Below are 27777 nucleotides of genomic sequence, written 5' to 3'. Positions count from 1 at the left end.
TGTCTGAAAACTGGAAAAATACTGTAATAGTCAGTTACAATAAGCTACTGGAGAATAGTTTACACACCAATAAAATGAGAACAGCCTCAGCTTATGGTTTTTAACTGCAAGCATGGCCTCGTGACACCAATAATCAAATATCCAGGCAATACTCTTAGCATCAAAAGGAGACACAGGTTTTCACTGACCCGTACAGTGACACAGCCAAAAAACCCAAAACAAACCAAAAGCACACCTATCACCTCCTCAACAGACTACTTCAAAATGTACAGTCAAGGCTACAGAAAACAAATTCTTACCTAGTAAGTGTGTACTCCCTGAGTCCTGAATGCAGGTTCATGGCAGAAAAAGTACCTATGCAGCCACGCAATCGCTTATCTCGGCCGATCTTCCACGTTACAAACAGCGGGCTGTGGTGGGGAGGAAAAGAGACATCACAGTCACCACACGAGCAGTTCTGACACCTGGTGAGAAACATCAGCAACACTGCCCTTCCATTTCAGGCAACGGGGGGAAAATCTCTAAAATAACTGTATCTGAGCAGGCCATAGAGTTGGTGTGAAACATCAGCAACACTGCCCTTCCATTTCGGGCAACGGGGGGAAAATCTCTAAAATAACTGTATCTGAGCAGGCCACAGCAGTGAGAAATGTCCTCTGCAATTCTTCTGACTGCTCTAGAAACATTGTTCGTGTGATATAATAGAAAATAAGATTACTGAAATAGTTTAGGGACAGAATGAAACTGCTCGGTAACAGATCCGATGTGCTCAGTGCACCTGTTACCCATTAACCTTCTCTGTGAATGGGGAAAGCCTCACCTTGGAGATCTGTGTATAAGGAACCCTTAATGGAAGGGAACAATGCCCCTGTCACAGCGGCCATCCATCCTCCTGAACACAAATACTTTGGTCTTTAACACTGCTGGCTAGAAACAGATAACCTTGGAAGACAACAGAATTTAGGAATGCCCTCTAAACATAAAGAACTACAAGAGGGAAGGATGTTTTTTCCATGAATCCCAAGTTAGCATTTAAAGACATCAAAAATGACCAGAAGTAGAGCAAAATTTCTAAACTGAACACATGACATGACAGTTACAAAGAAATACTAATAACAAACCAATCCATACAGTAAATTAATCAGAAAGAGGAGAACCATACAGCTCTTGGGGACCAAACCTCTCCTTGCAGTTCCAGAGAATTCCATTAATCAATACACAAGCAGGAGAAAACTACACTAACTTGAATTTCTCCAGGGAGTGCACATGGCTCCTGGATACCAACCCCAACAAAGATTTCTAACGCTGAGATGAACAGGGATGTTTTGAGAAGAAAAGCAGGAAAAATTTTACTCTTTCCCAAGCAAGGTGACAAATCAAAGTGCATTGCATCACATGAGCAGATCAGTCACTGCACAAGTGCTAAAACCTGTTATCACCTGCTGCTACAGCAACTTCCTCCTCGACTTCACTGAGCTGGACAAGTTCCCTTCTTTCAATGATGATGAATAAAAGAGGAAGCTGAAGTCATAGTTTTCTTTTAGATTTCCTTTCATTTCTTTTTTACTGCCCCCCCCTTTCCTTTTTTAAAAAGCTGTTTAGTAAGTACTGAAAAGCATAAAGACAAAAGGGTCCTTACTAAACCAATGTGGGCTATTTAATTCCCATTCAACAAGTGGCATTTTACTACATTTTCAGGAAAGGTATCCCAGTCACCCTTAATGGCACCAACAAAATTATTAGATTGCAGAGGCACTGAAACCTGTCTTTTCCCTTGAACAGAAATAAGCATGAATAAGACTCAGAATGGACTTTAGGATTATTCTCCTGACCTTTATCTTTGGATTATGAGATTTATTAGCTGTAATACACTTAGTGGAGGGCTGTAATTCAGGGAAACATATACATATCTACTTTCCTGTCAAAACTGAATTCCTTCTAAGATGCATCATTGCTGCTACTTTAAAAGGACAAGAGAAGAACAGAGAACTTCAGCGAATGTCAAATAGCGCTGAAACATTTGCATACACTTTGAAGGTCCTTGTCAATGAGTACCAAGACCAAATGTAAAAGTTTTATAAACATATATTTCTGTACTACTGGCAGTAGGAGCTATATAAACACACCATTCAGACCCAGCTGGGTAAATGAACCACCACTGGTAGCCATTATTACCATACAACACAAACTCTGACCAAAGGTGGTTTTTCCAGCCTTTCAACTTCTGTATTGCTCCCCAGAAGGCAGTAAAGGTACGAGGATGTCTACACAGGAAATCTGAGCCTACTGAACAGAATTACTCAATTACCATCACAGATGTCTTCAAAGTGTAATACGGACCGCAGGTTCAGAACAGTCAGTGACCCAAGAGGATTCTAACTCTTAAAATCCAAGAAATAAGGCTGAAAAGAGACCTTCAGGGCTCCTGCTATTGCAAGGAATAATTACATAATTCTGTTCATAAATGATCCATGTTCTACTGTTAGAAGTAGAGATAATGGAGACAAAACCCCCAAAATGAAAAATTTGAAGGTTGTCTCAAAACCTCGATGAAGTTCAGAACCTCTGGAAACATTCTGAGTTCCTGCCAAAATGTTTTCCCAGCCAGACTGTACCTAGCTATTCTTTGTGCCAACATTGTCCTTTAGTTTAAAGAGCTCTTTCCCTTCCTGGCTATTATTCCCCAAAGTATTTACAGAAATATTCACATGAAGGCTCTTCAGGCTGAGCTGAGCGGGATGTGCTCACTCAATTTCCTCTCAAAGGGGACCTTTTCACTCTGACCATCACATCTCTTCTCTACACTTTTTTCCAGTTTAAATCTCCTTCTTAAGCATCCATGTTTGGAGCCACAGACAGAATTGCAGAGGAGGGTCTTGCACCTGAATCTCTGAACTAGGAAACACTGACTGCTACTTTCTAGTACTAACTCTTACAGCCTAAAATGAAGCCTTCAGAGAGCATTCCTGGTCTTACACTAAACAAAGAACATAGAAAACTTGCTCACAGAAGCTAGACAAGCTGTGGAGAGAAAAGAGTTTTTCTTACTAGTGATGTTATTTTGCTTTTTATTGGCATCCTTGGCTTCAGCTGCCAGCCTATCTTCCTCAAGCCTGCAATTCTTGTGTTCTAAAGCCAATAACCCACAAATAAACTTGCTATCTGACATAACTGCAAATTTAAAGCCGAAGTCCCTGTCAAAAGCAGCTAAGTAAATCAGTTCATTCTCAACTTGAAAAAAAATTTCTTTTTCATCTGTTACCTGTTTTTCTAAAAGTAAAACCAAGGGTTTTTTGTGAGCAACACACTGTTAGACCTAAAAATCTTCAGTAAGAAGCAGGAAAGATGGCAGATGGTTGGATTCCTTGCTACCCAATGATGTACAGCAAGGATACGCAGGGCATCCTGGAGACCAGTCTTCTCTTTGCCTGAGGAAGTTTGAAGCTACAAATCCCACAAGAATCAAGGAGCGTGCTGGGTGGAGCGCTCTCACCTTTCAGCCTGGTTCCCTCTTGATGTAGTCAGAAAGCTGCAGATGTTGTTGTTAGTTAGCTTTAAAAAAAAACATTCACCAAACCAGACTCTGCACTTCCTTGGGAGGTGCTCTAATTAATTAGCTTCAAGCAGTTCTCTTACTCAGTTTAGGATGAACCATAAAAGCAGAAGAGCTCCAAGCTTGGGAGCGAGCAATCCTGAACCTCCAGACTGGGAAATTTATTTGTTCAGCTTCTCTTTGTGGTGCCAGGAACCCCTAACATGCTGCTGACAGTGTAAACAGGAGTTCTGCAGAGCACCACTGAGAATCAGCAGCTGAAAGATGGTGGAAGACACTTCAAACCACAAAGGAACAGAAGAAGAGACCAAACCCAGACCCTTTGAAGCCCCTGTAAACATGACAATCATTCCTCTTTCTTAAGGGTCTTCATTTTAGTTTTTTTTGTTTGAAAAAGTATTTCTACCAAAACTATTTACAAGTGCCACAGCGAATTCACAAGCAACCTGAAGACTAGAAACTCACCATCCAGACTTGCATAACTTACTGTTTATCAAAAACTCTTGCCCAGCTCTAATCTAAATAGCAGGAACTGTTTCAGATGTTTGCTATAGGGGTTGTCAGGCACTACTGCATGAAGACCAGCTGATCATGTACGTTGTTTTTTCCTCTCACTTGCAAAACTGAATTGAAGAGGCTGCTGCAACACAGTGAGTTTCAACTGATATTACTCCCTTATATACAACTGCAGTCATCAGAAGGGGCATACACTCTAAAATACACCCAACACCCTCAACACCAACGTTAAAGGCAAGCCAGAAAACGTGTGGCTGAAGCTCAGGCGCTTGGCTCACCCCATCAGTGCTCCTGCAGCTCTTATACCCTCCTCACCAATGACAAAACCAGGACAGCCCAGTACTTTACCTGAGCATTAATCTGCTACAGCTCCAGGAGAACTGGAACAACCCCTGTGCAGGCCACAGTGCATAAACCTATCCAAGCACTGAAAGCAAGTATCAGAACAGTCTCTGATACATCATGCTGAAGTGTGCTCAGGGCATTGGGAATGCTTCACGGCCAAAATCCCCTAAACCAGCTGCTCACCTGTTGCTATACATTACTGAAAATATTGAGACTGAAAGCACGAGTCCACAAGCTATTTTAGCAGTCAGCTACCACAGTAAAGAGTCATCATGCCAATAACTTACACTGACATCATGCAGAATGCACTGTTAAAAATATCTTCTTTCATTATAATGCAGCACTGGATACAAGCTGCCCCTTATTTACCAAGAAAGTGAAAGGATCCTTCAAGTTTGGGTGTGGGAGAGAAAGCAAGAACCAGGAACAAATTGGTCTTGTCCTGGTACCACCAGTAGGAAAAGTTTCTCTTCCTTGTTATGGGGGAAAAGAAAGTAGGGGAAGGTAAGAAGAACAGGGGAAAGGAAGGGTAACAGATGAAGAATATTTCTTTACTTTTATAAAGGATGAGTGAGAAATGCTTGTTTCATTTGAAGACTTCCAAGTAATAAAAAAACCTGGAGGACTTTGAAGTGAAAAGGATTACACTTGATGAACTGGAAGGTAAAATGATACTTAGATAGACATTTTAATTACAGTTTTTAACCACCACCTTTTATAACCAGAGGAGGCAAGAAAGCCTCTACAGCCCTCACGTCACTTGAGACCAAGAGCTGCAGGATGTGACACTTTGAAAAGCTGCACACTCATCCCTTCCTAAGACCAGAGTGCTTCCACTTCAGCTCTGAGCATCTCCAGGCTCTCAAATGCCCAGCAAGTGCCTGGAACAAGGGAACCAACTATTGCTCCCCCAGTCCCAGAAATTTTAACATTTATATCCTTTTACACAAGGCTTACCCTGTTGGAAGAGCGACTGCAGTGTTTCAGAAATCAGCATTTGGAGCTGATTTTCCTGAAACGAGCACGTGCCCCAGAGAGATTGGCCTCAAACCTGAGCTGCTAGGTGTGAATTTGTTAGCAAGTTCTGCTTATCTAAGCAGCTAATCTTAAGGAAGGTCAGAAAGCAGCTACTATTTTAAGAATATCTAGTTTAAACAAGAGTATAATCAGGGTTAAAAATAAAAGAACTGCTGCCTGGTAGGTCATTTCTAAAGAACCTACGAAGCCTTAATTAAGGTCACATTAAAAATTTATTTTAAAAAAGGACATAAATTCACAAATACAGCCAGACTATGTGTGTGCTCCTTCAGCTGCAGCATCAGCGCTGCTATTCTTGCACACTCTACTCCACGAGCTCAGGCAGCAGGCCAGGAAAGAGAAGGCACAACTAACAATTCATAAAGGGACAACAAGAAATTTTAGGTATGCTCAGTCTGAATGCTCAGTCAGACATGAACAACAAAACATCCAAAGAAAGGAGAAAAGTCAGGATTTTGCACCACCTCCCTTGAACTCTCACAAGAGGATCTCCCTCAAGTTGATGAAACAAACTGAGTTTCTGCGACATGTGTTTGCTGTTCACTTTGCTAAAATAAATATTTACACGTAACAAAACCCCGGGTGCCTCACAAATCACACACGTTGGTTATGTATAGCTCATTAAGTGCTGCTAAAAAAAGTTTGAATAGCTACAGTTCCTCAGAGTGCACTCCAAAGAAACAACCTTCCAAACGCTGACATTGGCCATAGTGTATTTCTCAGGGCAGTAGAGTCACTCAAGCCTGCAGTCCTACAGGTCACAACACACCTGGAAATTCCTCAGGATGGCATCTTCCTTCCAGGTGAATTAATTACTCACTTCACTGCTCAGAGTTACTAATGAGTCTTCAGGCCTATATAACATGTTTTATTTCAGGGAAGACACTTGAGCTGTCCTCTAAAATGGAGTGTTCCTCTTCCCCAAGTTCCCAACATTATAATTACAACTGGGTATAAGCTGTGTTTGATGTGTCACCCAGCTGAGTACGCACACCGTAACCAAGAGGACACACCAGTTCATCAGCCCAGACTGCTTCAAATTACAACACTCCACCAATGCTCCAACCGCAGATCTTGTCTGCCGCAAACGCCAACCTCATCAGGCTGTTTTATACCTTAGTCAGCAGGTGTCAGGTTTATACATCTGGATAGATGCTAAATGATTAACTGAAGTAATCTAGAGTTGAGTATCTTCAGAGCATCAAAGCCTAAGGCTGTACTTTAGTCACTAAAGCCGTTTGTATCTCCAAGAAATTAAGATCAAGTTAAAATAAATATCCAACAGAGATCCTCCGCAGTTAGGCCAGAAGGGATATGTGTGGATATGGCGATGTTATTTAATTGAGAAGCGTTTTTTTTTTAATTAAAATAAAATAAATCAGCCTTAAAAATATTTCTAAGCCATACAGCTGTGAAGAAAGCTTTCCAAGTATGACCCAAGCATTAGCCAATGCAGTATCACAAGGTTATTCCAGCTCCTTGGCTGCTGATCTTAGCAACAGTAATGTTAACACAGCCTTTATGTTTACTATTTCTTGTCAGAATCATCCGTGCAACAGGGAAACCATTAGTCATTCCAAACTGAAAATATTCCTTGCAATGATGAAGAACAGTGGCATGAAGCCGGCACCCACACAAAACAGGGAGGGGAGCACATGATTAAAGAGTAGATAGGAGGAATCAAAAAAGCAAGGAAGAATAAAATGGAAAATTCAATGCTCCCCAAAAGACTGGAGAAACGAAAGAACTCTGGGGAAAAGAGAAGATTTTTCACCTTTGAATTTCGAGTAGAACACGTCTCTTAGTTTTAAGTAACAGAAGCCAGCGATGTAGAACAGCACGACCAGAATGGGACAGGGGGTTACAGCCTCCTTAGGACACAAGGCTCCTCACCGGGGTATTACCACAGAAATTTCCATGATCACGCACACCGTGGTCCCTTGCTCTCCCATATTCACCTGACTAGCCAGGTTTAGCCTTCGACCTTGCAAACTTCTGCTAATCCTACCCAAGTCCCGACCAGCACGGTAAACACACAGAAACCTGTTCCTCAAAACCAACCAACCATCTCTATTTCAACACCAAGGTATCAAAACACAATAATTAATCAGCTCTGCTTTTTAAAAAGGCTTATTGTTCCATACATATTCTTTTCATTAAAAGAGCCCGCCAGTCCCTCAGCACAGGTCTGGAACAATGCAGCTGGAGGACAGACATCCCCTGACTATTTCTAGGGGAGCACATTTATCTGAGCAGGGCAGTGCCATACGTGGGAGAGCAGATAGGACGGCTCTGCACTTGGCCTAGATGATTCTGGCTCTTATTAAGCACCAGATCAGGAGTTGCTGGACTGTACACTGTTTGTAACAAAGCCATAAACATGTAACACTCCCCTGATAAACGCTATCACCCTCACACAATCTGAGATGTGACCAGAAGAAGCGTGCACTCCTGCCTCCATCGCACTCTGAACTCACTGGATTTCAAAATTCATTCTTCTGCTCATTTCTCTATTCCGTGTGTTTTTTGACTTTCTTCCCCTTCCCTCACTTGTTTCACTTCCTCTTCCATTTCTGTCCTCCCTCCACCTTTTTCATACTTATATCTTCCTTTGCGACCAGTTTTTAAAAAGAGGGGGAAGGAATAATGTAATACTCAAGCTGTTGCATTCCACATGCCCATTACAAGTCAGGGAGAAAGTCCTCAACCCTCATTAAATAAGTCTCTATTTGTTTCATAAATTCTGGAACCTTCATTTTGATTAAAACTTCTGGAGCATTCAGCATGTTCCCCCCAAAAAAATCAGCAAAAAGTTACGAGAAAGTGGGGTTTGAATTTTGAAATGCAGACTTTAAGGTTCTTTGGAACTCCTCTTATCAAAGTAATGCTTAATCTTTCAAGACAGTACACATGCTTATTAAACACATCCAGGGGAAGGACTGTAACTCCAGATAAAACTCCGCTGCTCTAATGTCAAAGGCACCCAAGAACAAGTGTCACCACATTCTAGGTTATTAACGCACCATAATTTGCAATATTTAATAAAATTATGTAACAATATATATACACATTATAGAACTCTTCACGTTTATGCTCTGACCTACTTAAGCAATTTTTTCTTCCTCAATTGCACAATCATGAACCAGAGCAGAAAAATCAGACTTTGTGAAGTTAATAAATCAATCCAGTGACATTACAAATTATTAACATTATTACTACAGCATCTGCAGTCACCTGATCATGACTTTCTACGGGACATTTTTAAATGCCCTGAAGAAATATACTTTTGTTTCCTCGATACCTTTATTAGTCGTTATCCACCCGTAATCAAACTGAACTAACTTCAGATTATACATTGAAGCTACTGGTTTGTTAACAAGAGCTATTCACAAAGCAAAGCTGGTATTTCCACCTTTCTCATTCCCCAGAAGACATCCCACTATTTTATGATCCCACAGGAAGCTCTTGACAGAAACGGCAGGAAAATACTTATCAAGAAACTCTGGCTGCATTTGAAGTTTTTCAAGGCACACAGGCTGCAGCCACCTCCCCACCCAAGTTTCAAAGAAAGTGAGCAACTTCCAACCACAAGCAGCTCTTCTATCTAAAAATGAGCCCCAACACGTTAACAAAGCACCCATTAACAAACTAACAAGGACTGGCACTATCTATCCTCCCAAAGCAACACCATGGTCTCCACTCCAGGAAGACCAAGCAGTCCTCAATTAAAGACAGTCATGCCAAAATAAAGCATTTTAAAGGGGGCAAAATAGCCAGCCTAATAACATAACTGGACACTTTGCAAGTCAGAACTGAAGCCATTTCAGGACCACCAAAGATCACAGGTGTACTTTGTGACCGCTCCAAGCACAGACTGGAATCGAGACAAAATATTTCCGCTGCAAGAATCGTCCTTTCAACAGGAACTTTTTCGCAATTCACGCTTTGAAAGGATTCAGCAGAAAACTTCTCTGAAATTCCATGAATGAATCCAAACCCACGTGTTTTAAGAACACCACATGCAACGTGGTTTAGAAAGCTGTGTAAGATCCCCAGAACTTCTAGGCCAGAAAAGACCTGAAGACATTGCTAAAGGAATCAGGTAAGAAGAGCTCCAGCTCCCATATTTTTATTTCCTTAGAAGTCACAGCAAGAATGCAGCAAACATTAGTTTTGAGGCACGTTTCCCCTTCTATCACTAGCAGAGTGACGCAGCCGTAAAATTAGTTTTGAAATTTGATAGAGAAAAAGCATTTTTTCCAAGCACCAGAAGTCTGGAAGCTTTGTGCCACAGCATTATTTCCATTCTTTTAAGAGAGAAAACAATTCCATGCTCAGAAGTAGTTGCTGCATATTTACTGCAAACCAGCAGCAAGCAAACGTTGTTTTGCATAGAGTTCAGACAGCACCTTAAACTACCCCTACCTTTATAGAGCCTACACAGATCACCTTACAAATGTCTGTTCTCATTGCCAGTGAAGATACTGAATTTTTCACTCTGATTAGACTTGCCAGTTTTACCCAATTTGCCAGTGACCACTGCATTTTCATAAACTGGTTTTTTTTTTTTTCCTTCTGCTGAAATATTACTTGAAGCAGTTACTCAAGCCATCAGTGAAAAAATCAGGAGTTACAGTTAATAAAAGGTCACACAAAATTTTATTAGAGCCATAACTGGGATTCTCCGGCTACAGATGAATCATAACTTACGTTTTAATCAATTTCAGCTAACTGTGAGACACGCTGTTCATTCAAAATATTAGGTCAGTGAATAGAAGCAGGCAATGCAATGTATGCAATTCGTTCTGGAAAATAACTTTCTTAATTAAGTTCAGACACTTTATACATACAAGACACTAGGCACAGTCATAAAAGCATCCATTTGGACCTTTAAAATGCTTTCTGTTAGTTGCCAAATGCACGATGCATGCTGAGACAGAAGCACCTAAGGGCACAACATAAACAGATGAGCAAACAATTTATGCCAAAAACTTGGACTTTGCCAAGCCTGGGAGAAATTACCACACAGGAGTTTTCTGCTTAAGTGGAACTTGGTTCAAAGGACTGAGAAATATTTAAAGAAACCTAAGGAAGAAAATTGAAACTACACAGGATTTTTTAGAGTAATAAGATGTTACAAAACTTGTATGCCAAAGTGTCAGCTGGCAGGAGAGACTGCGGCTCAACCAAAGATTCAAAATGATTCCTTTAAAAATCATGGTTCCTTCTCATTTTAAATGACGTATTTTAAAGGTCCACTGCCTGACAGTAGCTTGCAAGAGACTTGAAACACCAGGAAGCACACAACAAGAAGATACATTAGCACTTACTTTCAGATTTCTAGAATTTATTTTCAGAACGTTTAACTCTGAAAATTTAGCAAACATTCAATTATTTTGGAAGTGGTTACAAGAAGCCCACGACAATGCAAGAGGTGCCAAAGAACAAGCCTCAGAAGAATGTGAATTTGCCCTCTAATTCAGACTTCACTAACTCAACAGCTGGAATAAATTAATTACTATTAAATCAATGCATTCTAGATTGCACTGCTTGGATAGAACTAATTTAAGAAATGAGTTGACACTTTAAAGGTAGCCCAAACACAGGGCTGGAATTAGAGCCAAACGGAATTTATGTTTTTGGCAAAGACATAATTAAAGAGAGCAATTTTAGGATGGACAAAGATGGTTCAAAATCGCAAGAGCCCTCACTGGTTTTGAAAGGCTATTAAGGAAGACAGCCATCTCTCAGTCAGCATGGGTACAGAACACAGGATACCATGCCTTCAGATGAGCTGGGTGATCTCACATTGCCTTCCCACCCCTTCAATCACTGATGACTGCACCAAGGGTTGAGTAATAGTGAAGCCCAGAGTTGTTTCCTGAATAAATACAGACTTGCTGTAAGCTCCCATCCCCAGCCAGCCTCCTCTCTTGTTCTGCAATGAACCTGTGTGATGGGCAACTGATCTGCTTAAAAATATCTCTCTCTTTTCTGCCACTTTTGCTAGACCAAGCGTGTTTCTCCCCAGTTTCACTGCACAGGGGCACACACAGGGATGTCAGCTCAGAGAGAGGAGAGGCAAAAGGGGCAGTAAAAAAGGGCAATGAGACCACCGCTCGCATTTGCACCTCCCAAGAAGTAACACATGCAGTACAGCTTAAACAACAGGGAACAGCAGTAAGATAATTAAAGAGAGGTAATTACCTTCATAAGGACAGACTATACCGCTGGAAAAAAGCAGAGGAGCTTTCAGCCACACTGCTTTAGCAGATTATGCAACACACAAGACAGAACAAAACTGGTCCGGAGGTAAACATAACCACGCTAACCTTGAACAAGAACACACTCAGCACTCAGGCAACAGAGAAGCGTGTTAGCAATAAGCCAGACGACTGGTCAGTGATCCCTTTGGAAGAGGAACACACTGCAGTTTGTGACACGATGATGCACTAACACGCGCGGCCAGCACCGAGGCTACGGTTTTAAGCAGGCAACAGACATGACTTAGTTACTTTCAGACATCCGAGATAACAGGGCATCATTTTCTGAGCAAGTACCCCATGCTATCACCAGCCACACAATTAAACAACCCATAAACACAAAGACACCAGCTCCAGTATAGGAAATTACTGGAGGATACAGAAGCATCTTCACAGGTTTTCCCTGTTGTTATATTCTTCCAGCAGAATCTTCCACTGGCCATCCCTGGGACACTAATAAAGCAGATCCTCGCTGGGGATATCAGTTCTTTCACAATCTTTTACCAAACACAAGTTCACACAAGTACAGAGACGCTGTCTGCAATTTTGCTTCCCAAATGTGCATTTTTTTTCCTATTTGAAGACTGACAATTTTAGGGTTATGCCTTCATAGTGAGGGAACAAATCTCAAAAGTTATAAAAAAGCCCACTACCTCGCATGAACCTCACTGCAGTTTAATAATAGATAACCAACAACACCATTGAAAAAGGCTCTTGTGTTGCATACTTGTTTTCTCTTCCATGCTTCACCATGCCTTTTGCAAACTCTAGCATTCATGTGGACCAAGGACAGGTCAGAGCTAATCTCTTGAACAGTCCACCCCCTGCTTCCTGTTGACACAGGAATCCTCCTTGGAGCAGACAGACGTAGGACCAGGAAGAAGCAGGTGTGGTTATCAGCTGCCTTTACCCGGCACACAGCTTGCTGTATTTGTGACGTCTGGCACAGCACCCAGCAGATGGAAAGGCAGCAAGCTCACAGGGCTCCTACACTCAACACTGACTGCTTGGTGATTCAGCAGAAAAACAAACCAAAAAACCCCAGCCAAACAACCCAGCAGGCCACCGAACCCACACTACTAAGAGCAGAGTATGGAACCACAGGACGGATTCTCTGGAAAGCCAACTCGGGTTGATGGACAGCAGAATTACACTCAGGATTTTCATGGTTTGACTTTCTCCAGGGCTGCCAGATCCACGTGTGAGGCTGAGAAAGGAAGCCAGTGATCCAGACAGCGAGGATTTAGGCACGATGGGAACAGGAAGAACTTGTTAGGCACGCACATTAGTCGTGCCAGAGTCAGCCAGACTGGCATGCTAATAAGAGTTTTGGAACTCACAAACTCCTCTACGCTAGTGCTAGAAATTTCGTAAGGAACACATGGCAAGCCCAAATACTTGGCCTCACCTGACACCCTCCAAGTAAGAAGGATCTCCAAGGTCTGGTGGAAGGAAGACAAACCAAACCGGGATAATGCTGAGAGCCTGGCAGCACACTCAGCAATTCCAATGGCAGCGACAAACAGGCAGGTGGGGAATGCACTGTCTGTGAAGGTTATATAAACATTTCATGGCATAAACTGTTACAGGAGAGGAGAAGCCCAATGAACTTCTTATGGTATAAGTCATACAATCAAGTAATAAAGTTATTAGACCTAGTTAAAGGGTAGGAAAGCTGCTCTGTAACTCTGCCTGCAATGCAATTGTATTTCAACATCACAGTCGAATACAGTGAGACAAAAAAGCTATTGGCATACAGATAATTAAGGGAACAGTGTAAAAACAACAACAAAAAAGTAATTAGCAATCCTCTCAAAACTGTTTCCCCTCAAAAACAACCCGAACAAACAAACCAAACCAAGACCACACAGCCCTAAAGAGAGGGAACAAAAATTACAAAAAAAAAGCAGACAAAACTCTGTATCAGGAGATCAAGAAAAAACTCCTCACAGCTGGAAGCAAAACAAAAGCAGTCAAAGGAGCACATCAGCCCCTGCAATAAAAGCCTACATAGAGCATGATTAAATGGGGAAGTTAGGAAGCAAATCTGAGAAGTCAGCTTTTTAAAAAAGAAAGCTTGCCTAATGAGAACAGAAGAGATTAGAATATACAGGGGAGGTCAGAAGTGAAGAGGAAATAGAACTTCGCATGTTTGGGTAGCACCTTGTGAAGTTACTTAACGAAATCAAAAGCAGGAAACCAGCTAGAAAAACCAGCGAGATCTCTTGCAGAGCAAAATGAGAAAGGGATGGAGGATTGACAACAGCAGTGTAGAGAAGCTCAGTGGAACACTACTCCCACTGGTGAAGAAACTGGGGAGACATTCCCACCTAACCGCATAGCAAACCGGTCAGAGGGATGAGGCCAGTTTGAATGAACTACAGGGGAAGCATCTGGCTGAGCAGACAAATCACACACAGCTCACCAGGGCCAGCACAGGGACAGGTCCTGCAGGACAATTCCAAACCTGACACTGAGGAAGGGCTGGACAACAGATTGCCGGTCTAACTCCAGAGCACGCTAAGGCTCTGAAGGGACCGACACTACAGAAAAGCAAATGCAATTTCCATCCCTGCAAAGTGGCAGCAGATCAGATCACTGGGCACAGACAACCAGACTGCTGGAAAGAGAACACACAGCTTCTCTGAGAGAAAATCCTACCAAGGCCACAATACTCCCCCCAGGCTGGAGCCAATGTGTATATCCCTCTGAATTCGGGGACCCAGCTGCTGGATCCATTGAGTTACTGGGCTGAGCACCTGATGGGCTTGTGGAAGCAATCCATCAGGATTGTTTGGAAACAAAACTGACCTGTAAATGTGATCTTCAGCCACTCAAAATGGGCTCGAGACTTTCTGTGACAGCCTGCACATGGTTCTGCTACATATTGCAGGCTCTTTCACTATCTTAAAATCGGGATCCAAAGGTTTGCCATACACTGCAATGTTTGCAACTATCCACATAAAAGCACCATGATGTACCCAGATGAACTCAACAAGGGGAAAACAAAAAAAAAATCCCCGTTTAGCTTTATATTCTAGCACGTAAGCTTTGTTCTGATGGCTGGGGAATTAGATGTAGGGCAAACAATTGGCAGTGCTGTTTACAGCAGAATCACAGCTTTTTCTTCCACAGCTTCTGGATGTACTTGCAGGCAAGCACAGCTACCTGCTCCATGTGCCAAAAGCTGGAAAGAGTCACTGAGGTGAGTCCATTAAAAAAAAAAAAATCCCTTCACTGTAATCTTTAGCACTGCTGGGTACAGCAGCAGGCTTAAAGTCTCAACCAGGAGAGCATTCTCAGAGCAGCAGACAAATCCAGGTTAAAACAACTTGAGCTACAGTTCTTGTCAGCCTTAAATTAATCCTGGCTGGTTGCAAGGGTCCCATCTCTCCCCAGACCACATGGGAAGACCCTATCCCTCAAGTCAGCTCTGCCATTTAGGATGCTAAAAGACTCAGCAAAAAAAAAAAAAAAGTCTTAAAACTCAGCAAAAAAAAATAACCTAACAAAAAGCAGCAGAGTATCCGCTGCTGAGTTATCAAGCAGAAAGAGCACAGCCAGCACACACTGATCAATGCAAGTAGCTCAAGGGAGGGTGTGGGGCATGTGTGTGAGGATGTTTTGTTTGCTCTGGACATGGAGAATCATCCAAGGGCTGCATGTAACTCCCATGACTTCCCCAAACTATAGTTAGAGCATTAATTATGCCCGCAGTAGTCTTGGTATGTGAGGGAAGTCAGACTGGGAAATTGCTGTTCTATATAGTTCTGTAATGTCATTCAAGTGGCTCAGCACACAAACACACTGCGTGAGACAGTCAGCTCTTCAACACTAACAAGAATAAAGAAAAACAAAATTCTGAAAGACCCAGAATTAACCTCAAAGACGCTACGGTGTTTCCACAACAAAGCTTAAACGCTTCTTTCTAAAATTAAATATGCTCTCAAACACCACATGAGATGCAAACTCATGTCCTCATAACTATGTACAGAAACCTTCAGTGAGATCCCTTCAAATGTCAAAGCTGAATTTCAAAAATCATCCTATCAGACTGAAAACTCTGGAAAATAACCAGAGTGCATTTTAATTTTGACGCATCAAAACCGGCGCGTTCATGTTCTGTTTTGGTTCACTGGGCATTTTACGAAAGCAAAAAGCAAACGACATCTTCAAATTCACCTTGAAAATGACACATTTCTGAAGCTAACACAGAAAACAGCTACACTGCACACCAGCGAAAAATATATATAGCCTTTCAAAAGTAGTACCAGGAGTTGTCTGAAAATACCGTAGGCCACTAAAAAGTGTAGTATTTAATTTAGTATAAATGTTCTAGTTTTGTTAAAGTCAGTTATTTGGTGTACTACCAAAAAGCCCCAAACCAACTCACCATCTATGAGCAGATCCCACACAACCATGATTCAATCATTCCAGGAACCAGCTAAAATAAAACAGCTGCAGACCCAATCACTGATCTAAAGATGAATATTATTTTGTTGTTATTAAATTAAACATTGGGTCATCAACGAAGTTTCTAGAGATCAAACCACTGAAGATTTATCTTTCCTCCAAAAAACCTAAACATTCAAACATCCAACCGCCCATGTCTTTAAATCAACACAGGTAAGGTTAAAAAGAAGATAAATCCCTTGAAAACATCATGTTGAGAGGTCCACACTGCTCCTTTTTGGATTTCTCACTCCAATGCTTCAAGGTGCCAGATCTCCTATTTTCACCTCTTCGCAGGCAGAGTAATTCCATTATTGTGGCACCTTGCTCCCTGACCTGACTTCAGGCTGCAGCCTCACATCCGACAGCTGGAGGCTGCCACCAATTTTCCTTTCAGTAACCTGGGAAAGGGGGGTCTCCACTGTGATCAGCAAGGTTTACTGAAAACTAAAGCATGGATTAACACTTGGCTCTGCTCAAACACAGCCTCCACCTCATGAGCAGCTCTCACACTCGGGGCGGTGGCAGGTTCCAGCTCACGGCGTCAGGTCAGACTTCCTCTGACCATCATTCCCAGTTTTAGCCCCACAGAGGCTGCCACTCCGTCCCTCAACTGCATCCAAGCCTAAGACACAGGTGGCAGTGGGCATACTTCAGCGGATGGGGAGGAACAGCAGGATGACCATACAAAACACTGATTAACAACCACGTTACCAGCTCCAGAAGCAAGGATCACCTACCGTATCGTTTTATTGGTTTGTTGTTTTGGTAAGAAAAAAAAAAAAGCCACACGAACAACCCACCAAATCCCAGCTTTGCTTTAAAAGTCCTTCACATACCATAATTTCAAAATTATCAACCTGAAGTCTTCTGACATTTCAATGTAAATGTGGAAGCTCCAACTCCCCCTGCACCTCAGGGTGAGCCAGTCTGTTCAGCTCCCTTTCACAGAAACTGTGCTCCCACACTGCTCCGTTTCTTTGCTGCCATGAAATGCTGTGCAAATAAAAACCCATTTTATTAGGTGTCTGAAGCCAAGCAGTAAAGTCTCCAGTATCACGACTCCAAAAAACATTACTGCTCAACATACACTTTGTTTGCCATTTGAATCCTTTCCTTGAGTTTTATTTTGGCAACCATTCTTATTAAGAGCAAAATATACGGGGTTCAGAAAACCAACACTCCCATTTCCCTGTTCAACGTGAACAATAGCAGAGTTATGGTTCAGTTCCAGTCTAGTGAAAAATTATTTATACTCATAACATTCTCCAAATTCATTACCTCCACTGAGCTCTGTTACTGACCAATGTTTGCTCCTATTCATCGCCACCTCAAGAAAGTCATAAACCTTACTCGAACCAAAAGCAGGCTGGAAAGAAAGGTAAAAGTTTCTCTGTCAAAGCAAAACAATTTATTAGAGAACAACCCCACTAAGTAAGTTAGTAATCCTGCTAGACCCAACCAGCCAGACCAGAGAGCACCAACTTCAATTTGGCAATGATTGCCAGTGTCAATTAAAAAAAAAAAAAAGGCGGAATTTTCAGGCAAGAAATAAAGACAGTAAGATGATACGGAGAAGACAAGCTTTGTCACATCATCTTGATAACCTGAGACTTTCAATGGCAAAATGACTGTCTCCATTCTTGAAAACTTCATCAGCAGAAGATTTCTCAATCTAGAATATATATAAGCAAAGCAGAAACAGCCAAGGACCAGGATTATCGTCTGTCAGATCTATCAGCCCCTTCCATGGGGGAGCCATGAGAAGGCCAAATGCCACACTGAGGCCTAAAGCCCAAGTCCACTCCAATGAACCCAGAGGGACTTTTTAAACTATCAAATCTAGTAATCTTACTACCAAAGGCAATGTGTCATATATATCTTATCATAAAGTAATCAAGATCCATCTAAACTATTTGGATCGCTTGCCCCCACTAATCCTATTAGTGGTTACAATAATGCCACACTGCTCCAGAAAGCAGAAACCTTACGCTCTAAATCTGAAATTAATTCACAGTCTTTTATATCCTTTTGCTCTTCTAACAGTACTGGCATCAAGTTTAAAGAGTTAATTTGTGTCCCTTTGTCTTTCTCTACCTATAACACAATATGCACACACAAAGATATATATATATATAGACAAACTAGCATGTATACACATATACATACACACCTCCCCTCAATCAAATTTTGTACCTTTTAGTCATTGTTCTGATCCTCTAAAGCAGCCCAGCCCTTCTCATCTTCCTCTGCAAAGTGATTTCACACCTCCAAGCACTCTGGCTGCCCTGCTTTGCCAACACAAGATGTTTCTCCTGAGAGCAGCAGAACCATAAACTTTTACAAGTAAGCTCTCAGCCAGTCCCTTTTCAAACTGTATTTAATGCTTTTCTATTCTTACTTATAATTACTCCTTAAAATAGCCACTTGCCCTTTATGTATCTATAGCACAATGAAAGTTAAGCAATCTGATGGCCAACTGGTAATACCAGAAAACCCTGAAGGAGCGAAACAAACTCCTGACTTACAGATTCAGTTTTTATGCACTCCTGAAGTGCACGACATTGTTCCAAAAACATACTGATTTTCATTCCATTTCTAACAGTATAGCGCCTGAATTATTTCAACCATTCCTGCAAAACGTTCTCATGTTCCTTCCAGCTTCGCCTCAATAAAACTTCATTTATAATCTACTCATTCTAGTGGGGTGGCTGGGGTGTTGGGGAGAATTACTGGTAGAAGACATCACTTCTGGCTTCAGATGTCCCAAACTACTAGTTCCTGAAGATCAGAAAAATATTTAGTGAAGTATCATTATATGGTCACTGCTTGTACCTCCTTGCCACCCTGCCTTTTCTTTCTGCTCACCTCCACTTCCAACACTCAGTAAATCAAGAGATCTTGCCTCTCTACACAACCATAACTTACTGGCTCTAGCAGGGCATGGAAGGTGTAACCACACCCTCTTCACACTTTCGAAATGCCCATAAAGCAACGGTGTCAATGCAACTGGAACAGAAACACGAGATGCAGTATGATTTTCGGAAGGTCTTGTCTTCAAGATCTTATCTTCTTGTATTAGCAGAGTTCAAACTATCTGAACTATTCTCAGGGAAAGGACTCACTCAACAGTAGCCTAAAATATGAAGGAGGATACTGTGACTATGAGAACTTCAAAAGAAAAAAAAAAACTATTCTGGAAAAAAATCATTGCAAATTCTGTGACTTAACTGAGAAGCAACAATAGCCTTTAAAGGAGTCAAGCTAACAACTTGAATACAACTGTGATTCATTTCAGATATAGTGGATTACAGTTTTTAAAAAGGGGGGAAAAAAAAGGAAAAAAAAGAAGTGTATGCCTCCAAGTTGCCAATTTAGGCAAAAATATCCTGAGCTGAGTCTGGAGAGCTTCTTGGCAGGGTAATCCAGTCAAGGGAAAGAACAGTTGCAATAATAGCCAATTTCTCTCTGTGCTACCTTGACAAAGAAAAGTAGGTTGAGGCGCCTTATTTTTTGTGTTAAGAACACAAGGCAGAGTGATTGAAGACCTCATCCAGGTTTGTCCATCATAATCACAGGGCCAGGAACAAAACACAGCCCTTCCAAACTCCACTGCAGTGATTCATCCTCAAGTCCCACTTGCCTCCTCTAATCACTCTGCACACAGAGAAGCTGGACAGAACCTGCAAAGCCCCATAAACACCCAGAGGTCCAACAGCCATCCAGTGTTTTTATGTAAGATTGTCTCTTTCTCCTTCTGACTTAAAAGTCAAAATCACTTAAAAACAAGCAGAGGTCTTATCAGCAGAACCATCTGAACGGCACTGATCTCTCTGCAATGGCCTTCTCCAAGACATTTCTGGCATCTCCAACCCCCTAAAATTTAGTGCCAAGATGTCAGAGACCATCCTGAACTGGCCTAGTTTTCCGCTCCAGAGCAATTTCCAGTAAACATTCTACATAAAATGACAACCAAGAAAGTATATTATGCTTTTGTTGCCTAACTATTGGATGTATATCTGCCATCCATATATTTATACGACCAGTGGTCAGAAAAAGAGTAAAAGAGTAATATCTCACACTGTAACAGCAGAGTGTTCATCATGTTCCTCTATCTTCATCCACCCTGCCCAGTGTAACTATTTCAGCTCAGGGCAAGCAAGAACCTGCTGCTGCTGAGCATCACAACACATTTTAAAAAGGAGAAAGCATACTTAAATTAGCAGGATGGCAAAGGGCAGTAGGCAAGTCTTTGAGTAGGTTATTCCAAGACATTTATATTATGTATGCGAAGAAAACACCTTGAAATCCTCCAAAAGGAAGGGGGAAAAAAAAAAAAAAGCAGCTGGCACCAAAAAACCTGAAGCACAGATTCCATATTCTCCCAAAAAGAGGTACTGCTTTTGCAGAGGCTCAAATTTTCTACCTTAAAAGCTCAAGCTGTCCAAGCACAGGAAACTGCAATAATTCATCCTTGAGGTGAAAAGAGACCACAATGGTTAAGCGTACACAAGAATATTTGTTTCACTTCAACCTTTTTCCTGTGAATTAAGAAAAAGGTAATTTGTGTTCCATTTATCCTTTATAACACTTCATTTTTAATGCTTGGATTAATCCAGTGTTCCTTCCAAATGAACAGCCCAAATTTTATATATTCTCTCAACTTTTAGTCCCAGTATTTTAGAGGAACTCAGGTACTATGATGGGAAATTTCCCACCTGAGATTTCTGCCGCCTGCCTCTTCTCTACTTGTTTATTTTTCAATTCTAGTTGAACTGAATCAGAACCCTGCTCCTGTTTCTTAAGAAGAGTGAGCCTCATTACTACAACTTCACCTTCCAGCAGCATCTTATTAGGGATCACTTTTAATACGACATTACCGTTTGGTTCTTCAGAGTTTGGGATAACTCCTTGTACAACACTGTGCCGAAAGAACTTGCCTTCTATCGCTGGGCTTGCAGTTTTTCATTTGTGCCACTGGTTTGCTGGAGGTTTTGGTCCCCTCACGCTCAACAGATACTTCAACTGCAATTCATCACCTCCCTTCAGGCACTGCAGCACTCTTTGAAGAGGGCTTCTTTCCTCGCTACACCTTTCCTGTGGGTTTTTCAACCACTTGCTCAGCCTCCAGCACTCTCTCTGCAGAAACACTGCTTAGAGAAGGTTGGTGAAGCATTTTCTTTGCCTACTTTATGCGGCAGTCAAATAAACTACTGAGGACTACAAAAATATGGTTTTTCTTCCTCATAGAAGGTCCTTACAAGGGACCTCTGCCTAGCACAACATCCTTCCCGAAAGTCAAATCTTTCAGCGAGTTTATTTGTACAGAAAAAGAACAGCCTTGCAAACTTGCCATTCCTTGGCAGCTGACCTTACCCTTGTGCTCACTTACTGAGTAAAGAAAATAGTGTGGCACACAACCCTTAAATTCTTACAGTCATATAGAAAAAGGGGCTGGAAGCAAGCAGATTTACTAAGCTGGCCCCCACTGGAGAATCACACACGTTTTTCTACCTTAATGTACCTGAAAGCCAAGAATTTTTGAGCTTCACCCACAGAATTCACATCTCTGTACAAAGCACCACACGGGAAACAGGGAAAGTCCGCCGAAGGCGCCACAGATTTCAAGCTAATGGAAAGAAATGCAGAAAGTGAGGTTTCATATACCATTAAGGACTGTGAGAACTGCATCCTTGTAACACAAGAGTGCTCCGGGAAGACATACAGATCTCTGTATGGCTGCTGTCCCAGTGACCTTGCCACAACTCCGTGGAGCTGTTCTGCATTCCACAAAATGTCACTCTCATGAAATTAGCACTCTAATAACCCTGGCTGCAAGTACTTGGTGCAGCAAAGCAATACCCACGTACTCACAACATAGCACTGCCTTCCAGGAAGTTATCAAAGCCCAGTCAGACTATGAAAACTTCAGGCACATCCTGCAAGGCATGGACACAGACTTAGTCTCTTAGGGGACACCACTTGTGAAGGGATGACAAATGCAAAAAAAAAAAAACGAAAAAACCTCAGCAAATATGTTTCTGACCAATGGAACAGGAAGGTATCCCACTTCAGAAATGATTCCTTTAGCCAACACCTCAGCCATGGAAAGGAAGGGCTTTTCAGAAGGTCATGCAAGCAGCCCAGGAAAGATGCTGAATTGTTTATAGTGCTGGACTGATAAGCAGCCCAGCTTTTGATCACTCAGCAAATACCACAACACTATCACACAGTGAGGAAGAGCAGGACCAACTCAACAGCCATATTCCATTTGAGAGCTACTGCACTCCCATCCTGGTAATCAAGGACATGTTTTTGAGAATTTGTCAATTAACCACAGGAGAGCTGCCCCATCTGGTTATTTAAATGCAAACTTTGCAATGCTAAGCTGAGTACTAATTTTAATAACCCACTCCTTAGGAGCATAAACATCATAAAAAAAGTCAAGCATTTTCATAATGCTTTGCTAACGAGGGTCAGGGCCTGACTGGACTTGTTTTGGCCTCCAGCCTAGCAACAGTTTCTGTATTGGCCAAACTCTGGTGTGTCTACTATTATTTTTAAATAATTTACATATTTCCTGCCTTCCATGGAAATTCTTGCCACAAACCAGCAGTATATGGCATATATCAAACAACTTACACTTGTACTTCTGAAGACAATGATGCTACAGAAAACCTGCATTTAACTGTAAACAGTTACTTAACGCAAGAACAGAGAGCCTCACATACTGAGCTGGCTCCATTAATTATGGCATGACTTTTGAGAGAACCGAGGACTACATTTCATTCATTGACTGGTCACAGTCTAGATCTGTAGGCTAAGCAAAATGAACCAGCCCAGGGTTCCAAACTTTTATTTTTGGGTTATCTCTTAACTGGCAGTGACCAAGAAGTGCCAACATTAAATTTCTCATTTCAGTATTCAAGGCCAGATAACATTACTATTATATTTAACTCACACCTGAAGGGAAGGCAGAACTGCATACTCTTCCAGCACCTCCAAATAAAATATTGGCATTCTTAAATCATGAAGGTCTCAGCAATCTCTGGCAAAAAAATACTGAAGTTGGATGTACGTGTGAAGTAAACCAAATCTAGACACAAAATATATTTTTCTGACAGTCAAGAGTTTAAATGTCAAAATCAGTGTTAAAAATTGTATTTCCATGAAAACATTTAGGAGGAACATAAAGCCCAAAATAGAATAAAGAAAATATGACAAACAATATGAATGTAACTAAACAGAAGGAGGCAATAAAAAGGAATGACCAAAGTGATGGCACAAGGATTGGTGGTTGCTGACTCCTCTTCACCCTACGAGGAGTATGAGAACGATGAACTTCCACAGAACCGGTACTGCAGAGAATCAGAGCACTCCATGTAACTTGGTGGTGACTGCTTTTAGCTAAAGAAACTAAACCAGGGTCTAGCCTTAAGACTGGCAATGATTTGCTTTCCTGTACCAACAGAAATTACCTCATCTGCACGTAAGAACAGCTCTCTAAAGCGAACTTAGGAAGGAAAAAGTCCTCAAATTACAGATAATGCTGTGATAAACTCCAAATTAGGTTATTTTCTTAGTTCACCAATCCTATCAGAGGATGAACCTACTGGCAAAGGCCACTTCTTTCTGAAGCCGTGCAACCTTATCCCTCCTGCCCCTCTGCTGCACCAAGATGCACTCACCAGATCTGCTTTCAAATATGCTGGGAATTCCCTGCTGAGCACCGCCAGTGCCAGCCAAAATACACATTCCCTACTGCACTATATCCTCAAAGCGTCACCACAGAACTCACTCCGAAACAACCGCCACTGTACATTCCAGCATTTGACATTCAACAGCAAAGACCAATGCACTCTGTTCATTCAGGAGAAAAGAGTGAACCTTATACAATTCACATGAAAAACAAAGTCAGACACACAGACATGAAAGAACACTTCCCTACGTGTTTCCTTGTTGACCTTTGGTGATGACCAAGCGTTCATTGCAGCTGTTGTGCAATATTGGAGTGTAACAATAAATACAAATTATTACTGACTCTGCCACAAAACAGTGGAAGTCTCCCCTGCCCCACAACCAAGCCCTGCAGAGAAACAACAAAACTTCATATTGCTGGCACCAGGAGCAGTAATGACAATAGAAAGAACGCTGCTGGGTTTTTGAGACAATACGAAATTCTCAGTTTCCAGACAACGTTTCAAAGAAAAGCTTGTAAAGAAGCATATACCAAAGCAAGCAGGAAGTGCAATGTTCCAACACTACAGTAAAGTTGTGGAGACTAAAGCAGGAGATGAGGCTGCAGCCAAGAAACAAGAAACTGAGAAAAGCATGAAATCCTATCAACTGCAAGCCATAACATTTTTATTCATGTGTATGTGTAAGCACACGCACACACCTACAGACAAGTGTCATCCCTCTTCAATGCCCTAACAGAAATCACTGGACAGTTAACACTGCAGGAAAAAATCAGCTTTGGGGCTGTACAGGAAGATGTTGAGACTTTATTTTTAGATTTCAATCTAAATTACCAGCAATTCCTCCACCATTACCAACACTTCACACCAAGACACAGTAACTAAGGAAAAATCTTGGATATCTAGGAACCGTAGAACCGTTTCCTTACTACAAGGTTAAGTTACACTCACTTTGAGTAGAATCACAACTTTCTCTGAGTGAGGAAACTAATGGGCACAAGACCAGCCTTCTGCACCTGTAGTTTGAGAGCCACCACACTGGCAGAAGCAAGGCACAGGACGTATCCTGTGAAGAAGGGAAAGGGTGGCCTAGAGGGCAACCCAAAGTGAAGTGAAATGAAAGGTTTCTTCAATTAGGAGTGACAGAACAAAACGTCGGCAGATCCATGGAGCCTGCAAGAGGAGAGGAAGTCCATGGCTGGAATAACTTGCTCAGCCTATTCTCAACACTACACTGCTGGAGAGATCCAGTGTCTTTCAGCTATCTTCTTTTGGCTCCATGAGTCACCACCCTCTCCAACCCAACACCTCCCTAGCAATACCCTCAACAGCCTATTCTCTGTGCTTCAGGAACTCCAGAGATAGGAAGATGCCAACTATTTCATCCATGTATGGGCTGCCCCGGAGTTCAAAACCCACAGCCTGTCAAAACAAGCTTTTCCACTCATTCCTACTGCCTTGAATTTGTTGCCCTGATGCTGTCCTCTTCTTGGCATAGAAAAGTCAGAAAAATCCGGAGGTGTCACAAGCGGGTTTTGTTCTAAAGCCAACACGCCAGAACCCCTTGTCCAAGTGATTCAGCCACCTGCTTTTCTTTGATCATGCCCAGTTTCATTGTTCAAAGACCTGCAAGAAATATGAGTCATGTTTGTATGAGGATACCTGCTCACAGGTCTTTCATCCTACCCTGTAATTAACATAACTTAAAAAAATAATTCTATAATTTACGTACAGACCCTTGTTTTAGGTTACGGCTCTTAGAGCAAATATTTCAGTCTAAGGACAAAACCTCCAAATGAATTCGAGGCAGAAAGCTGCAAAGCACACTCACTGAAAAACACCAGTTCTCATTCAGGTTTTTTCTGCTGTACAGGATGCAGCCCGGCCTCAAAGTCAACATCTCCTCTTTGTGAGTTACCCAGTTATCAGTAAGACTGCCTGCAAAACTTGTGAATGCCAGAAATCATGCTGCCTCTGAACACTCAGCAGGAGCAATTTTTCCCACCAACCTAAAATTCTACATGTAACACTGAACAACTTTTTTGAAGTTGCATCCCCAACTGCACAAACACAATCAGCTCACAAGGCTGCTGAAAGCAGCAGTTCTGCCATCTGTCTGCTTATTTCCACCTCACACTTGTGCGGGCACAAATGTTTGTGAAGCCATGATCCAGAAAGAGCCAAACTTTGTAATCAACCAGGAAAAAATATGAAATTATTGTTAGATCATTTTCTGATCTATACAATGCATGCTGGCACAAGCATGGGTATAAACAGAAATTACATTACTAATTTTAATGACAGTGCCACTTTCAGAAGTCTAGAAGTTCAGAAGTCGATGCAGCAACTTTTCACCAGGTCCATCCAGCAACTAAATCTGAAGAACACATAATAATTTCTGAAAAATTCAAATAATTTTACTTAGTTTGCAATTGTGTTGTCGTTAAAGTAAGAAGCAGGAGGAAAAAAAGTGAAGTGATCTACTGCTTACTAAGAGGAATCAAAGTGCTTACTGGGAAACATTTCACTGCTGAGATCTTCACCCCTGCCTCAGTTTCCTCCACTAACAAAACAGACAGCAGAACCAATCTGTCCAACAAAACATTCTGCAACACAGATAAAAAGAAACCACCACACCAAGGTAATATTGTTACAGAGACACAGACAGAATTCAACTCTCTTACAGCAATGAAAGAGTGAAACAGCACAAAGCTGATGTTGCAACCTACAGTGGTCTGGGATGGAGAACAGACACAGGACAATGCACAGCAAAATGGCTACTCAGAGCAGCAGCTGCTAAACAGTTGGTATCTACAAAAGGACAGACACGGATTTGCAAAAGACCTGGGTAAAGAAACTCACAGTGGAGTCTCCCTGCCCTCCTTTCATTATTGGTACTCTGATGAAACCACATAGGAGTTATGAAGAGCATATAGGGAAGACTTGCTGGGGTGGCAGGTTAAGTAGGAATCCACAGAGCTGGGTTGTCATGACAGCAGCTGAAAGTATGCGAGAGATGTATAGATCCTGGGTGTTAGAACAGCAAGGACTACAAATAAGATCATTAATACATCATATTTTTAAACACCAAGAAGCATACACTACATCTCATTAATGAAACACAGACTGCACGATAACTGTTTGCATCGGTGAAGGTGCACGAGGGTCCAGGACATACACAACAGAACTTGTATTCATTAAGTACTGAGAAAAAGCACGGGTTCTCACAAACTTGATAGTCATGCTATACATAAGAGGAAAAAAAGTGACATGCACTCTGGTGGACCAACACAGCCGAGTCTCAGCTGGAGCTTGGAAACTCACCACATGAGCTCCATTCCATTTAAAAGCAAAGTAAAACAGCGGAAACTCAGTTTCAACAACCCCTTAGGTTAACTCTGCAATCAAACGGACTTGGATCATGCAGCAGCTCGGTAACTCATCCTGGCCGAGAGGAAGTAACTTCCTGTCACAGAGAAGAAGTTACTCCCTGAAGTGGCTGAGCTCTGGCCGCAGCAGCATGCCCGGCTCCCCGGTGCTGGCATGCTGGGCAACACCGTCCCGGCAGCTCACTCCTGGAGCCAGTGGGGCACAGGGTTCAACACAAACACTGAACGAGAGTGGCCAGGGATGGGAATAAAACAGGCCCTTGTTGGACGCTCTTGCAAGGAAGCTTGGGAGGCAGAGGGAGGATGGGAGTAACAGGTGTTTATGTGATCTGTTCAAAACTCTGGGAATTTGATGTGGTGGATTACTCAGGGACTCGGGATGTCTAACACTGGGTGATCTTCGGGAGTCATTACAAAGCAAGGACTCCGCACGGTTTGAGACCAAAGTAGCGTTACAAGTGCCTGACACGGGGAATGTACAGGGACACCGGTGTTCACAAACCCGGGACTCGCACGACAGGGCT

At 42.0% G+C, this 27777-nt stretch overlaps 1 protein-coding gene across 2 annotated transcripts in view; it reads right to left on the bottom strand.

The window, feature by feature from the left end:
* The window catches only part of AMMECR1 (AMMECR nuclear protein 1), an 81248-nt gene that overhangs the window by 30487 nt on the left and 22984 nt on the right, over nt 1–27777 (bottom strand). For both annotated transcript variants that reach the window (XM_066202319.1, XM_066202318.1), the window contains one exon: nt 300–410. In XM_066202319.1, coding sequence (XP_066058416.1) covers nt 300–410 — 111 coding nt within the window. The remainder of the gene's footprint in view (nt 1–299; nt 411–27777) is intronic.

The sequence above is a fragment of the Chamaea fasciata genome, unplaced genomic scaffold (genome assembly GCF_029207755.1).
Source record: "Chamaea fasciata isolate MVZ Bird 193981 ecotype frontalis unplaced genomic scaffold, bChaFas1.0.hap1 SCAF_22, whole genome shotgun sequence".
In the NCBI taxonomy this organism is placed as follows: domain Eukaryota; kingdom Metazoa; phylum Chordata; class Aves; order Passeriformes; family Sylviidae; genus Chamaea; species Chamaea fasciata.
Note: the sequence above shows the minus strand (reverse complement) of the source record. Positions and strands in the feature narration are given on the sequence as shown.